Genomic DNA, 15194 nt, shown 5'->3' on the forward strand with positions numbered 1-15194 from the left:
ACAAAAAATATAAAACGGCGTTGGTTAGACTCAAGGAGTGTAGGGTTAGAACATGATTAAGAGTTAATCAAGAATTAATGACTTGACATCACTAAAGCATGGAATCATAAGCTTGTTATTCAGGAGCATCAGCGTGTGGAATTTTATGAATTTTGACTCGTGACTGATTGGAGGATAAAAGTCCCACTTGAGAAAATTTACTTTGGAAGAATGATATTATATTTGTCACTAGAAACCATTCAAAGCAGAATGAATCCTTTCTTGCGTGCATTGACGCGCCCCCAATTTAGGCCTCTTTCGGTCTCAGAATGGAAAGCAGAAACAGTAAGAAATAAAGCCAACCAACTTCTCTCTCTCTCTCTCTGTTTTTTCTTTTTTTTTTTGGTTGGTTATGGCTTTGTATGATCAATTTGTGCAGATAAGCCATGAATTAATGATAGTGAAGCCAAGCCAAGTTGACAAGTTGACAGAGTTTAAAAGCTAAATGAAGAAGCTAGCAAAGAGCATATTCTCCCAGCAACTTGTTGCCAAATCCTTATTTGTCTCTCACATTTCTCGGGATTAACGATGCTGTTATTTTTGTACAGTCGCCGTTGCTAAGTGTTGTTAATAAGATAAATAACAATCAAGGATTATTAATCAAAATTTATATAAATTAAAAATTACTTATTATCAAATCTTGAATGGATATTTACTAATTCAGGTTAATCTTTTACAATAAAAATTTATTTAAATTTTAATAATAATTTATTTTAAATTAACAACGACTTATTTAGGTTTATTTTTCATTCAAATTTTGACAATAATTAATTTTTAAATGATTTAAATTTTGATCACTGGTTCTTGATTATTATTTTCCCTTGTTGTCAACTACTTTGGCCAGAACCACCATCAACCATGGCCAATTGCCACCATTATGCCACCATAATTAACCAATAATGACCGCTATCATGGATTGATTTTATTTTGTAATTTTAAAATTGTTTTAAGTAAATTTAAATTAACATAACCCATGAAATTTCTTGTCTAAATAGTTTTTAAAAATAAAACAATATCAGTTTTTTTATTTTTTTGGTTTTTATATTTTTTTTCTACCTAAGAGTTTAGGTACTACATTTGACTTGAATAAAAATGTAAATGTGACAAAAAAATGAAGGGTCTGTTTGTATAATTAATTAATTATAGAGACAATTAAGCCTATATGTATGAAGAAAATCAGGTGTTAAGGAGATAATTAAGCTTTCGGATAGAAAAAAGGAGACAATCAAGCTGTACAGTTGTTGTTGATTGATATTAATCAATCATATATAATCTTAAAATCAACTTAATTAAAACAATAACCACTGAAGCTGTTTTATTTTTTTTTTAAATAAAAAACATGCTTTCGTCAAATTAACCTTCAATTTATGTGATTATGTTATTCCACAATCCACACACATACACATACATATACAGAGTAAGAGTACGCCAATCATTTTTTAATAGTAGTGCTGCAAGTAAAATTAATAAAGGGAGAATGACAAATAAATCCAACCAAAATAGAGATGTGATAATGCCTTCTAAGTCCTAATGCCCTAATTGTTATTAAAGTTTTTGATAAAATGATAATAATACCCTTTAATTTGAAAAATTGCAACAAATTTTTTTTTATCTTAATGTTAGTTTTGAAATTCACAATTTCAACTCAGCAAATGATTAAAATGATTTGGTCATTCATAACTTTCTCTCACTATTTTTTTTCAACCAACAATAGTTTTTTATTCGCAACGTTAGTTTTGAAATTTATAACTCTAGTTTATTAAATGACTAAAGTGTTTTAAATATTTATAATTTTTTCTCACCATTTTTTTTCAACTAAAAAGTGTAACAAAGTTGTTTTTGTTCAAAACTTAAGTTATGAAATTCACAAATTTGGTTCAATAAAAGACTAAAATAATTTAAACATTTACAACTTTCTCTCACCATTTTTCTTCACTTTTTTAATTAAGGGGTATTTTTATCATTTTATTAAAAACTATAACCGACAGTTAAGTTTTTTAAGACTTAAAAATTATTATCACATTTTATGAAATTAAGTTGTCATTTTCCTATTTTAAAGAGTATCATTTTTCCAATTTTAAAAGTATATTCATCCATTTAACCTCCAATTAATTGAGACCAGGATTTTTTAACATAAGACTATAAATACTCGACAATCAACAAACCGACCCTTTGGGTTTGAATAAAGGTTGAGTTATTTACAATTTCTTTCGATGACGAGTTACCGGTATTTATTGTTTTATAGCATCACGAATAAAGACTAAAGGCAAGAATATATTTACGGGAAATAAAAAAGCAAATGACAGACTGGCGAGGGGGGAAAACGAATTTTAAATAGTACGTTTTCTTCAAAGAAATATAAATTGATATTCGTTGATTCTTATCTATTCTATGCCCTAATGAATTTATTTTAATTTATATCGTACGCATAGGGTAATGTTTATTATGTTTATGAAATGAAAGCCTCTTTCTTTCCTTTTTAGATTTGTTCTCGTTTTTTGAATTTTTTTTTTCCTGGTTGGTAGAAACCAGAAAGTTGGGCTTCCTTTTCATTTTTTGAAACATGTCAAAAACGTACTTTTGACTGATTATTATCTTTATCACCAAGCATATTTCTTTGTATGGCTATAATAAGGATATTTTTTAATTTAATCATTTAAATTTGATGCATATGAATAGTGAAAAGATTGAGTATTTTCTTCATTCATTGTATAAAATTAATGTATAGAATAAATTGCACTGTTTATGACTTGTAAATAAATAATAGAGAAATTTGTTTAATATATATATTGATATATTGATAAATGGATTATAAAAATTAAAATTTAAACTATCATTGGTTATGGATTTGGAGCTAATATCTCACCAAAATTTTAATTTAAATAAAGATTTAATCAAATTTGTTATTTTTCAAAATAAGAATGAAAAATTGGCAAAAAAATCAAAATTAGAGAAATAAAAAAAGAAACCACAGTGCACAAACGATCTTAAGCCCATGAACTGAATACACCTGCAGTATAAAATAACGAAAGGTAATGACATTGACATACTTCCTCCATTCAGTATCATAGCCACATTAAAGTTAATCAATTTTGTTATTTTTGAAGTGTTATTAAAACAATTTTTTTTAAAAAATATCCTTAACTAAAGATGTAATAAATAATATTTTTTAAATTAGATAACATATTAAAAAATAGTTAATATGTAAAGAATGTATAATTTAAAATGTTATTCAGTAACTTATTGAAATTGTAATTGAGTTATCTTATAATTCTGAATGGAATGAACATAATTTTTTTAAAAAAAATCCCCAAGACAGAGTGTTATATATTGAAATGATATACATAAAGCATATTTCAAACCAATAAGGGTCAAAAAAAGAGTAAAACTAATATGGAACCTCTATATTTTTTTTTTTTCACTCTCGTATTTTCCTACTCATTTTTTCTCCATGCATCTCACTCATTATACATGACCAATAGTAAGTGTGAATAAATGTAAATTTAAAATAAAAGAGCTCGAAAGGGCCTTTTGGGACAGGACTAGCGAAGCTAGCAATTAGCAAAAGGCTTTTGCTGATAGCTACCACTGGACGATGATGCTTCTATTCTGTTGTCAATCCCAAAAGCTATGGTATTGGAATTGATGAGTATCTCCATAAATGTTCAAGTACTGTCCTCTCAGCGTCATCTGCTCTTGCTCTTCATGCAACCCTTCAAACTACATCCAAATTTTTCGTAACTCAAAACTTGCTTCTTCAAGCTAATGGGCAATAATCACGTTGTGATCTGTAATGAGTCGTTGAAACAAGAACAGTGTGAGACTTACCCAGAACTCGTCGTCTTCTTCATTTCTGATTGAACATGAGCCTTTGGAATTCTCGCCGCTCTCGTCGTTGCGTGCGAATCTGCCGCGTATGCGTGGTCGATTGTCCGCCAGTGTCTTCCGGCATGCATACTGATGCCAAGTAAAACAGAGCAAGCTCCACATTCAGAACTTTTTTTGTTGTTTTAATCACACACACATGCACAAGTACATAAAAGTTTGTTCTGGCCTCTGGACTTCTAATTTGTTGCTGGAGAATTACTTCGATTTACCTTAATCGTCTTGTTGAAGTTCCTCTGGCCGCGCTTGGCTCTGTACTTAGAGATTCTCTCTTTTCTTTCTTCAGCACTGTAACGGCCCACTTTGAAGCTTGCTTCCTCTAAGAACGAACCTTCCCTGTGGATCGTTTGAGTCGATTCCATGTTCTGATGATAGAGAAACGAAACCATATATATATATATAGGAACTGAATAAAATTGAAAAGGGCCCAGGAACAAAATCAGAGGCCAATCAAACCTGCAAATCTCCTGTACTGCACACTCTCCTCACTTGATTGTCTTCTGGAGAATTCATGGTCTGCATTTGAAAGTTTGAGGAATCTAAGAGAGTATCATAGTGGGGTTGAAAGAGAAAACCAGGCTTCCCATCAAAGCAGTTACTGCTGTGGCTCCTTTGAATGGACTTGTGTACATTTTCAGAACCATTGTAACTGTGAGGAACAAAGTTCTGATTGCTATTGTAATCGATACCCATTTGAAATTCTTCGCTCTTTACTTTGAACCCATCCAAAACAGAGAAATTTACAAACTCAGTTTCTGAATTTGTGCCAGTTGACAGAGGCTGGTAAAGGCTCAGATTTTCCAGGTGGGTACTTGGAGGAGAAAAGGAAAAGAAAGAAGAGGAAAAAGGGTCAAGAGAAGAAGCAGTTTCGTCCAGTATGGGGTGTTGTGTTTGGCTGTTTGGAATCTGGGGAACGACGTCAGTGGGGGTGAAGAGAGGGAAAGGAAAAGGGTCGGAGAAGAAAAGGTCTCCGCATCCATTCGAGGAGGCCATGTCTGAGCTGGAATGTCTGAGAAAAGATGAATCAAAAGCGTAAGCATTTGTAGACGTTGAAGCAGAATTCATGACACAAATGGAACTTTGAATCCTGAATCCACTAGAGCGGCTGAAAGAAGCTGCTTGTTTGGTACGATGAAGGTAAGAATTTAACTTTGATTGGCAAGGAGTACTGTTTTGTCAGAAAGTTTGCTCTTGAATGATTTGGGCGAAGGCCTGCTATTCACGGAACAACATGACAAATTCAAACCCAATAATCTCTCTCTCCCCCGGTCTCCCCTCCGCCGATTGACGTTATCGAACAGCACGAGAAGAGACCGGTCCAGCCTCCAGTTTATATAGAAATTGTCTTTGCAAATCTGCCCCTCTACTTCTGATACTCTTCAAAATTTCACTCTGCCCCGGGGTCCTTTGCCAATAGGGTTGGGAATACACCGCCCTTGCCTGGATCTACGTTCTGACTTACTTTAAATTTGACTCAATTTATTTACTAGATTAAGGTTAGGTTCAAATTTTTTAATCTTAAATAAATTTGATTTAATTTTTTATGGCTTAGCCTACAAATTTAATAGGCCAACCTCTTTTATATATATTGTGTAATATAATATTTCATCATTTAATTTTTTTTTAAACAATTTATTCTTCTTTATTTTTAGTTAGGTTTTCATTTAGATTAAATTTGTGAATTGATTTTAATGTTATTACTTTATTAGTGTAATGTATTGTAGTTTATAAATCTTTTTAATTATTATATATTATAATTGATAAATCAAGTTATATATTTATGTTAATAGTCTTAAAGTATATTTAATATGTTTAAAATTAAAATGCAAGCTTATTTAAAAAACTTACTTTTAAATAGGTTTTTAAGCCAGATCAAGCCTTAGATAGGCTTAAGTTTAAGCCATGATAAAAGTTTTATAGGGGTTTCAAGTTAGGCATGCTTTTAACTTATCATAAGGGTGATCAAAAGCATGGTTTGATTAGATTTTGATCAAAATATAAACCAAAACAATTGGTTTGCACAAATAATGACACTTGATCAGTTTTTTATTAAACTCGATTTGGTTAGGTTTGGTTTATATGTGGATCAAACTTCAATTTTTTTAACTCTTTTTTTTCTTTTACATTCTAAAATCAAGTCATATTCTCAATTTTATTATTTATGAATGGAAATGAATCATATCAAAAATAAAAATATTTAAATTTTGTTACTAATAAACATTAGATAACATAGACCCGGGTTAAATCTCATTATAAATGATCTTAATGTCCATGATGAAAAGAAACTTCTTTTAAATTAATGAAAGGGAAACATGTTCCAGTAGCATGTAATAAAGTATTTGACTTTCCTTAATTAGCAATGACAATACACTTTTTCTTAATCTAGATTATCTTTTACTCTAAAACCAATTGGCAAAATTGATAAAAGGTTATGCATTCTATTAAAGTATTTTGGGTTTGAACTAGACATTGAGGTTAAAATTTAAAAATGATAAACACTAATTAATAGTCTAGTATTAATTATTAAAAAATACACTTAAAAATATAAAAAAGATATGGCTTAAGTTTGGTTAAGGTTTCAAAGAAAAAAACTGAAACGTGAACCAAACTATTTAATTTTTTAATTTACAAGGCCAAATCAAACTTTATTAACTTTCAAATTTTTTTGTTTTAATTGAATTAGTTTAATTTGATGGATTTTGTTCAATTTTACTCACCCTTTAAATTTATTTAGTTAAATTTAGTTTGATCTAATCTATTTTTACCTTGTTTGCAAATGATTTCCTGGAGGACGTGAGAAATTATGTCAATTTTTTGTTTTTTGTTTTATTTCTTTCGTTCCTTCCAAAAACAACTATGGAAATGGAAAGTTTTGTTTTTGGCAATCAAATTCAACTATGATCATTTAAAAATCAATCAAATCAATTATGAAAAGCCTTTTTTTTTTACCTGAATTATGAAAAGCTTGGAACAAGGGAAAACGATAATTTCGGACGAAATAATTATTAATTAAATGAATTTAAAAAAATAAAAAGGAAAGAAAATAGTGTTCGCTGCCTTTTCGGGTCTGCGTCGAAGTCAATGTGGCTGGACGAGCACGCCAATTGACTTGTGCTGTTCAAAGTCTCGGGGAAGCCAATTTCGAAATTCCCTGGCTCTGTCTTCGATATTAAGCAGGTTTCGTCGTGCGTATATTTAGCAAAATTGCACTTGCAGCCTTCTCTGAAATCATCGGATCTTCGGTTGCTTTTCTGGTGTAATAGTTTTGGCCGCATTCAAGATTGGCGGAAGCCATGGCGTCGCAGGAGCACCTCGAGAAGATGCAGCTTCGTCAGAATTATCGGAATCTCTGGCACACCGATCTCACGCACACTATTCAGGCTGATACTCCCTGTATGAATTTCCCCCTCTGCGAATGTGTGACGGAGAACGTCCCCTCCCCCTTATTATATTTGATTCTCTGAAACTGACCCTGTAAAATTAAATTTTGTGCAGATTGTTGCTTTGCGTTGTGGTGGTAAGTGATCTGGATCTATTCGTGACTTTGCCGCACGGTTGTTTATTTTCCAGGAGAATGGATGTTTGCGTTTGATTTCCTATTGTTTGTCATCTAGAAATTCAGATCTAGAATTATGATTTTTGACTTGTATCGACATGTTCTGACTTTATGAATTCTCTTTTCATAAGCCATCGATCTTTCCATATGTAATCTGGGTCTTTTTGCTACTGTATGCCTACTTCGATTTGGTCTCGTGGATACGGTACAGATACATATTATTGGATCTCTTATTTGTAATTGTCGAAGAGAATGGAAGTTTGCTTCTGATTTCCTGCTGCTTGTCTTTTTAATATTTTTTAAATCTTGGATTAAGAACGACCTGCGTTGACATATGTTGACTTTCAAAATATCTTTTCCAGTGGTCTCTCTCTCTATATATGTTTTTAATATCGAAAGGAAGGAAATTCACAGAGAAAATTAAATCACTTTGCGAAATCCTCACCTAAAAATTGCGTCTTTCATTTTTATAGTGCCAATACCTGTGTATTACGTCTTTATTTGGTCATGATTGTCCTGTAGTAATGCATATCTGGGGCGAACCAGAGGGTTCAGATTATCCGAAGAAGGTGTGAGCTGTTGTTGAAATGGCTGTTGAGGATCTCGGTCTTTAGCCACCAAGACCATGGGATGATAGTATATAGGTCACGAGTGATGAGGTATCCGGTGGTTGTGTCTTGACTCTTGATGTATTGCGTCGTTTCCTGAGGGACATGTGGCTTCCGCTGTGAGTAGCCCAAACACAAGAGGAGCGACCCCATGATGGTGCATCCTTCTCTTAGCAATTTCATACTCTTGATTCCTGAAACTGCATCTGACAACTGACATTTTCTGAGCCTGATCGGAGACTGAGAATTTCCTTGTTATAATTCATGAGATGTCACTCTACATGAAGGGATAAGGGTTATGTCAATGTGTATCATCATCATAAAAATATAAAATAGAGTTCTTTGTCTTGAAAGTAGATTGTAGAAAACTAATCTGTCTCTCTGTGGAAACTATATTGTTTCACTGTTTTGAGGTACAATAGGGTCCGTTGTTATTTCTTGTTCGTCCAGAGGAATGGAAACAAAAAGTAAATAATGTTTTACTTAATGAAGTGGTGCGTGTTTCCTTTGTAAACTTCTTGTTAGATTGAATCATAACACGTCTTGTTTTGATACCTTGAGCATAGGAGCTATCTCCTCCAAACCGTGGTTAAAGCTAAAAGAAAGGAACACATTGTTATTGAGGGTAAATTCACCTTTAGGCTTTATTGGAGAGTCCCAAGTGTTTCTTCAAGCATTTCTCATTCTAATGGCAACTTGATGGTGACATGAGTCTAGAGTTAGCCTGTTTGAAATTCTCACCCAGAAGTTTACACCCAAATATGATGATGAGCTTTCCTGAGTTTTCATATGATCTGATTGTTTCACCTGTTTCAGGATACTTCATCTTTTGTTTGGTGCTTGTCAATCCATTCATAAAGTTATAATTTTTTTTTTTAATACCTCCAATACCTTATAAGTCTGACCTTAATTTTAAAGCGCTGCTCTAAAAGCATATTTGTGTGTTTGTGCGTTTTGCTTCAAGAAATCTAATCATATTGTTTAATTATAGTGCGCCATGTGTTTCATACCTGCTCCGTAAAAGAGCTCTCTATGATGACATGTCAAGGTAATTGATAGTTTAATATTGCTTTTCAAGCTTGTAAAGTGACTTGCATAACCTGTTGTTGCGATATGTTAATGTCTTGTTTGTTCCAGATACACATGTTGCGCTGGTTACATGCCTTGCAGTGGTAGGTGTGGAGAAAGTAGATGTCCTGAATTTTGTCTTTGTACTGAGGTATGTTACTTTGTGTGCGTTTCTCAGCTTAATTTATCTGGTATCAGCACAAGTCATGGCGTTAAGTTGTTTTCACTGCTGATCTTTTCTAACAAGTCTGGTCTGGGGTGTATGATGTTGGTACTAGTTTTTCCGCCATGCGTTGTGTATGGTAATCAATAATACTTTCAGAGCTTACTTGTGTCCTACCTTTCTTTCTAGGTTGGTGAGTTATCACTTAAGTGAAGATATGGACATATATTGAAGCTAGAATTAAAATAAAGTCTGTGCCTGTGTGGTACTTAAGTTTATATATTAGGTGCTTTTTACTTAAAAGATATATGGCCAAAAATAGGCAAGTGTCATTTCAGCTGGTTGTCATGTAAATAAAGAGCATGTCATATTTGGACATTTTTAGGTTGTTTTGTTTTCTCTTGGAGACCTGCTGTCTACTCTGATCTCCTTTGGTTAATTTACATAGGTTCGTTCTCTTCTGCTAATTTTGCCATGATACTTCCATTATTACAGGTTTTCCTCTGCTTTGGAAATTCAGTGGCCTCGACTCGCTTTCTGTTGCAAGATGAATTTAACATTCAAACTACGCAATGTGACAATTGCATTATTGTAATATCTCTCACTCTCTCTCTCTCTCTCTCACACACACACAACACATTCGTGCACGTATGCTTGGGCGCAGGCATAAACACACGCATGAACACTTATGCCAATATTCTGTTATGGTGTACTTGGATTATGGGGATTTGAATTTGGATATGGATCAAATCTCTCATTTGGATACACAAGAATTTATGAATTTAGATTTGATTCAATTCCAAATTCATTTCAAATTATAATTCCTTTATAATTTCAGATTTCCTTTACACCCTAGTCATTAAAAGTTCCAATCATTTCAACATTTCATTATCTTCACATTTTTATCATTAATACCTCTAATTCATATTTTTTCTCATCTTCTATGGATTAAAAAATTAAAATGAACTCATCATTCTAATTTTTCATTCTCGTTTTGAATCTCAATTCATCTCTTCTTTTGATTTGAATTTTTTTAAACTACCCAAACCAAGGAATATAAATGTATGGATTTCAAACGTGAAATTTAAAACAGAAAATTTTAAATCTAAAATCCAAATCCATCAATTTAAACATTAGTTTAATGATATTATGTCAATTTCTAACATTCTTTACATAATTTGAGTAGGGATTCATGTTTGTCCTTCAACAAGTAGCATGCATATTTTCAATAATTGCAATGATTGTGGGAAGTGATGAAATTCAAGAAGCTTCTCAGCTGCTAAATTGTTTGGCCGACTTTGTCTACTGCACGTAAGGCTTCCTCTCCTTTTCTTTAATCTTGCACTTTATTCAGGAACACATATTTACTAATTTACGTTCAATCTCATATGCAGGGTCTGCGCATGCATGCAGGTGAGTTGTTGAATAATAGGCACAAACAATTTATATCTTAACATTATGTCATATGTTACATCACACGGAGCAACTGAATTGCATTTGCAGACTCAGCACAAGATTGAAATGGACAAGCGAGACGGCAAGTTTGGGCCTCAACCAGCAATGGCGGTTCCTCCTGTTCAACAGATGTCACGCTTTGATCAACCAGTTCCTCCTTCAGTTGGATATCCACAACAACCAGCATATGGGCAGCCCTATGGGTATCCACCACCTCCAACTCAGGGCTATCCTGCACAAAATTACCCTCCTGCTGGTTATCCTCCACCTGGATATCCCCCTTCTGGCTACACTAGGTGATCCACATTGTTATACGCTGCTTTTTGCTGCTCTCCTGTTCCGATTGAATTTTTCAGTGTCAAAACATTATTATTGTTGTTATATACTACTGCAGTCAGTGATGGACTAGTATTGTGGGCCCAAATACAGTGGCTACGCTGCATTTCTGTCACAAATTTATATTTTCTGTCACGACGAGACAATTTCTAGCGTTGTCCGTTCTGAGTCCTTGTGTTCTCTTTGAACAATGGAAGTCCCTGGGGGTATTTTTTCATATTTGGATTTATTTATGCGCAACTAATAGTCTAATCTCTGTGCTGCCCCTACAATGCTATGCGCGCGATATCATGATGTTGAATGATGCTCCGAGGAAGATTCTTAGTTTGCACTTTACAGTGTACATCTGACGTGAAGATGTAATATGACAATGACAATACTGAGGAAACATGCTTCCGGGATTATACCCCTATTGCTTCACTTTCCCTCCTTTTAGTGCTGCCCGTGGATGGAGAGGCTGGTTTTGTCGGTGTAAGTTAGACCCTTGTGTGTGTGGATTGTTGATTGTGATGGGATGTTTCTAGGGAAATACTTTAGTGCATGAATTTAAGTTTATTTTCTTGAGTAAATTTGTTTATTTTTTATATAATTTAAATTTAACGAAATAAATGGGCGAGGTTTAAATGTGATGCTCGCTGGATATGAATATGATACTGTAGATGTGATGATACAGGTCTTGAGTGGATTGGACGAGGTGGGGGCATGGGTTGGGGATGAAGTAAAGCATAAATGGGTGAAGAATGAGATCAAAGGCTTTGGAAGAAGAAAGAAAGAGAGGTTTGATCATGAGGTGTGAGGAAAATAAATAAATAAATAAATATGGGTCTCATCCGTCATCTCAGTGGTTGCGATGAAAGAAACTGAGTTGAAGAGTCGGGGTCAAGGAAAGCACCAGATGTTATAATGCATTTATTTCTTGCTCAGCCAATACTCCCACTTGGCCCAACCCACTGGAGATCTGTATCATTATAGATGCAATGATGGGGCAACCTGTTCCCCACAATTCTGGGCTCTCTATCTTTACAGTTGGTCATCTGTGTTGCCTTGCTCAACCGCCCCTATTTATTGTACATGGTTAGAATTGAAATTAACCCTTGAAAATTAGAGCAATACTCGCATGAATTTAGTGCATCACGTTATCAACGTTCTGTCCAATAAAAATATACTATGTCAAATTGTTGTAAGCATAAATTAACTCTACCATATATGATGACAGAGAGAAAAAAATTTAAAAAAAGCATTATATTCCAAAAATGAAATCATTAAAAATAATAACAGGCAAAATTTTATTTAATTGAACTAACCTAGCATGACATTTTTTTTTTGGTTGATTCTATCGCTTGGTGTCTTGAAAAACTTGAGGGTATTATCACTTTTCACCTACACTAATCCGAATTCTACTGTGTCAGATTGTTAGTAGATTGCTTCACGAGTATTTCATAAATGTTTTTAATATATTTATTTAACATGATTATATATCCTACAGCTCCAATACGAGATCCATGATAAGTTAGTCCAACTCTCTTGGTTAGTTGAATTGAACGTCCATTGGTGCAACCTGACATATTTTTATTAAACAGAATATGAATAATATAGTTTATCGGATTTATACAAAAGAAAATTTCTTTTAAAAATTGATATTTCATCCCAACTTTATATGAGGCAGTTACTTTATTAAATTGTTGTTGTTCCCTCCCCAAACCCCCCCCCCCAAAAAAAAAAATTGTTGTGATTGTCGCTGCTCCTATTGTTGCATTCTTTCACATTCTCCAGTAAACTTCTAACAAGGGTAACGTTGAAAAAAATATAAAATATATAATAAATACCTCATCGAGTATAGGACGAAGAACGAACCAATCGTTCGTTCTTGTAAAAAGAATGAGAGGCAGTGCTTTATTCCCTCCCTCTTTGTATATGAAGAGTTTTTTAGAAATTTATTTTACCTCCAATTATAAGGAGTGTCTAGATAATTTTAAATAATTGAATAATTTTGTCCTTATTGTATTAAAAAATAGAAGAGATATTAATTATGCTTTACCTACTGTCATGATATTAATTATAGCCTCATTAAGGGTAAAACTGAAAATTTTATGCTTTTAACTAAATAATAAATTTTTATCGACATGCAAGATTTAATTAAAAAAATACCTTACTGTCATGATATCATTGTACTCTCTCCTATTTTGATATTAAATAAAATTAATTAACTTCACAAAATGATAATTATATTTTTAAAATTATTTAAAAATTATGTATCTTCCTAATTTTACTATTCTTTGTAAGTAAGATCTAAAATAAATTGTTGTCTATGAATTCAAACAATAACAAATAAACAACGGTAAAATTTGATAAAAAAACATTTATTATTATAACCTTGTCTTACACAATTAAAGGCTAGAAAAAACTTTCAAACTTTATCTTATACTTCCTCCAATCTCTTTTACTCCTTCCATCTCAAATTATACTCTCTTCGAATCACAATATAAATTATAGTTAACTAATTTATGATTTACTAACCATGTTAATTACAATATTAAATTTTAAAAAATATTCACATCTTTTCATTTATATCATCATTAAATACTTTATATAAGAGTCTTGATAATAGTAATTAAAATTTTAATACATGATTTTTTAAAAAAAGAGTAATAAATAAAATAGGAGTATAGTTAAAAAAACAAATATAAAATTATCCAATGTCCTATATTTTGGATCAAGTAAGATTTTTAAAAAATACCTTATATTGTGGCCCAAGGAAGTAATACATTTTTAGACAGAATAGCAGATAATAATAAAGCTCGTTAAATACAATTTATAACTTTACTTTTTTAGGCAAAAATATAAATTTTTAAAAATACTTTTCATTTAATACCTCATTTTTGAAATAATGTTAAAAAGAGAAAATATATAGGAAGGATAATATTGAAAAATATTATCAATAAAATCTTAATTTTATTAAAATATATTATATTTTGGTATGCTGAATTTTATCCTAAAGTTTCTCATAATCTGTGACTAAAGGAGTATAAGAAACATTTAATTACTTTATTGAAATCAAGAAGTTGTGATTAAGTTATTAACTTTATTTTAAAATATAATAAACTTTCAATTTTAACTCTATTTAAAAGAAAACTTTTTAAAACTTGTATTAAATTTTTTCTCATAATTAATGAGTTTAAATAAAAATAAAAATACAAATATAATTAATACTATATTAAATAACTTATGTAAAATCTTTTAGAAGACATCTTAGGGGAAAAAAGACAGGAGGGAGTATAAATTTTCGAACACGTTAGCATTCATGATTTTTTAAGCTTTGACAAAGGAGTTGACCGAGTTCGGGTTAAATGTAGCTTGAGGCTAATTATATAGAGAGTTAATTTTAAGATTTTCTCAACAGAATTTTGAGGAACTCGTTAGTTTTGAATCAAATATTATTATATAAAAATATATACTCATTTTATTTAAAAATATAAGATATTTTTAACTAAATTTCACCCTTTAATAAAATAGTTACTTATTTTTAAATTAACCTTATCTTTTTATATTTATTCCTATTAAATACCCTATAATAAATATAAAGTTACTATCAATAGAGGCACTTTTAAAAAAAAGACAATGATTATATCTTAAAAGATTAAAAATATCTTATATTTTTAAATATTCAACTCTTTAAAAAATACCTTATATTTTTAAATGGAGTATGTGTTATTGTTAAAAGTTAAACTTAAACTTCTATTTTTATTAAAAAAATTTAAAAATTAACAGGTTAACCATGTATATATAATTTTACAGACCATATTAGTTATAAACATGATGAACCTTCATTGCAATAAATTCTGTTGAGAGAAGCTTAAAATCTTAAATGTCATTCCCCCATTTGCATATGATGAGAGGGCTTTGTATCCAAGACAATCAAGAAGTGAAAAGTGAAAACAATCGTATGACGCCCTCCATGACACGTCATCCCAATTCCCGTTGAAAAGAAATTGACCTACACGGATTCAGAGAAGGTTATGTCCAAAAAAAAAAAAGGACAAAAAGCACAAAATAATAATCAAATTCAGGTCCTTTATTCCCAAAC

General features: G+C 31.7%; 2 protein-coding genes across 3 annotated transcripts; one reads left to right on the forward strand and one right to left on the reverse strand.

Annotated features, from left to right (window-relative positions):
- Window positions 1–3353: 3353 nt before the first annotated feature.
- On the reverse strand, window positions 3354–5208 carry LOC129284634 (zinc finger protein CONSTANS-LIKE 7). Its single transcript, XM_054920161.1, has 4 exons — window positions 4381–5208; window positions 4137–4289; window positions 3868–3996; window positions 3354–3759 (listed from the first exon to the last, which is right to left on the reverse strand). The coding sequence occupies exons 1-4, from the start codon at window positions 4987–4989 to the stop codon at window positions 3655–3657; spliced, it is 996 nt and encodes a 331-aa protein (XP_054776136.1). The 5' UTR covers window positions 4990–5208; the 3' UTR covers window positions 3354–3654.
- Window positions 5209–6972: 1764 nt separating this feature from the next.
- Window positions 6973–11327, forward strand: LOC129322670 (uncharacterized). Of its 2 annotated transcripts, XM_054968996.1 has the most exons (9): window positions 6973–7101; window positions 7188–7317; window positions 7420–7441; window positions 9080–9136; window positions 9226–9307; window positions 9815–9910; window positions 10506–10630; window positions 10714–10732; window positions 10823–11327. In XM_054968996.1, the coding sequence occupies exons 2-9, from the start codon at window positions 7218–7220 to the stop codon at window positions 11072–11074; spliced, it is 753 nt and encodes a 250-aa protein (XP_054824971.1). In that variant the 5' UTR covers window positions 6973–7101; window positions 7188–7217; the 3' UTR covers window positions 11075–11327. The 2 variants fall into 2 exon arrangements, with proteins under 2 accessions (XP_054824971.1, XP_054824970.1); XM_054968995.1 differs by having other exon boundaries at window positions 6986–7317.
- The last annotated feature ends 3867 nt before the right edge of the window (window positions 11328–15194 follow it).

This window comes from Prosopis cineraria, unplaced genomic scaffold (genome assembly GCF_029017545.1).
Source record: "Prosopis cineraria cultivar Desert tree isolate PC_DT_omini unplaced genomic scaffold, ASM2901754v1 PC10, whole genome shotgun sequence".
Classification (NCBI taxonomy): domain Eukaryota; kingdom Viridiplantae; phylum Streptophyta; class Magnoliopsida; order Fabales; family Fabaceae; genus Prosopis; species Prosopis cineraria.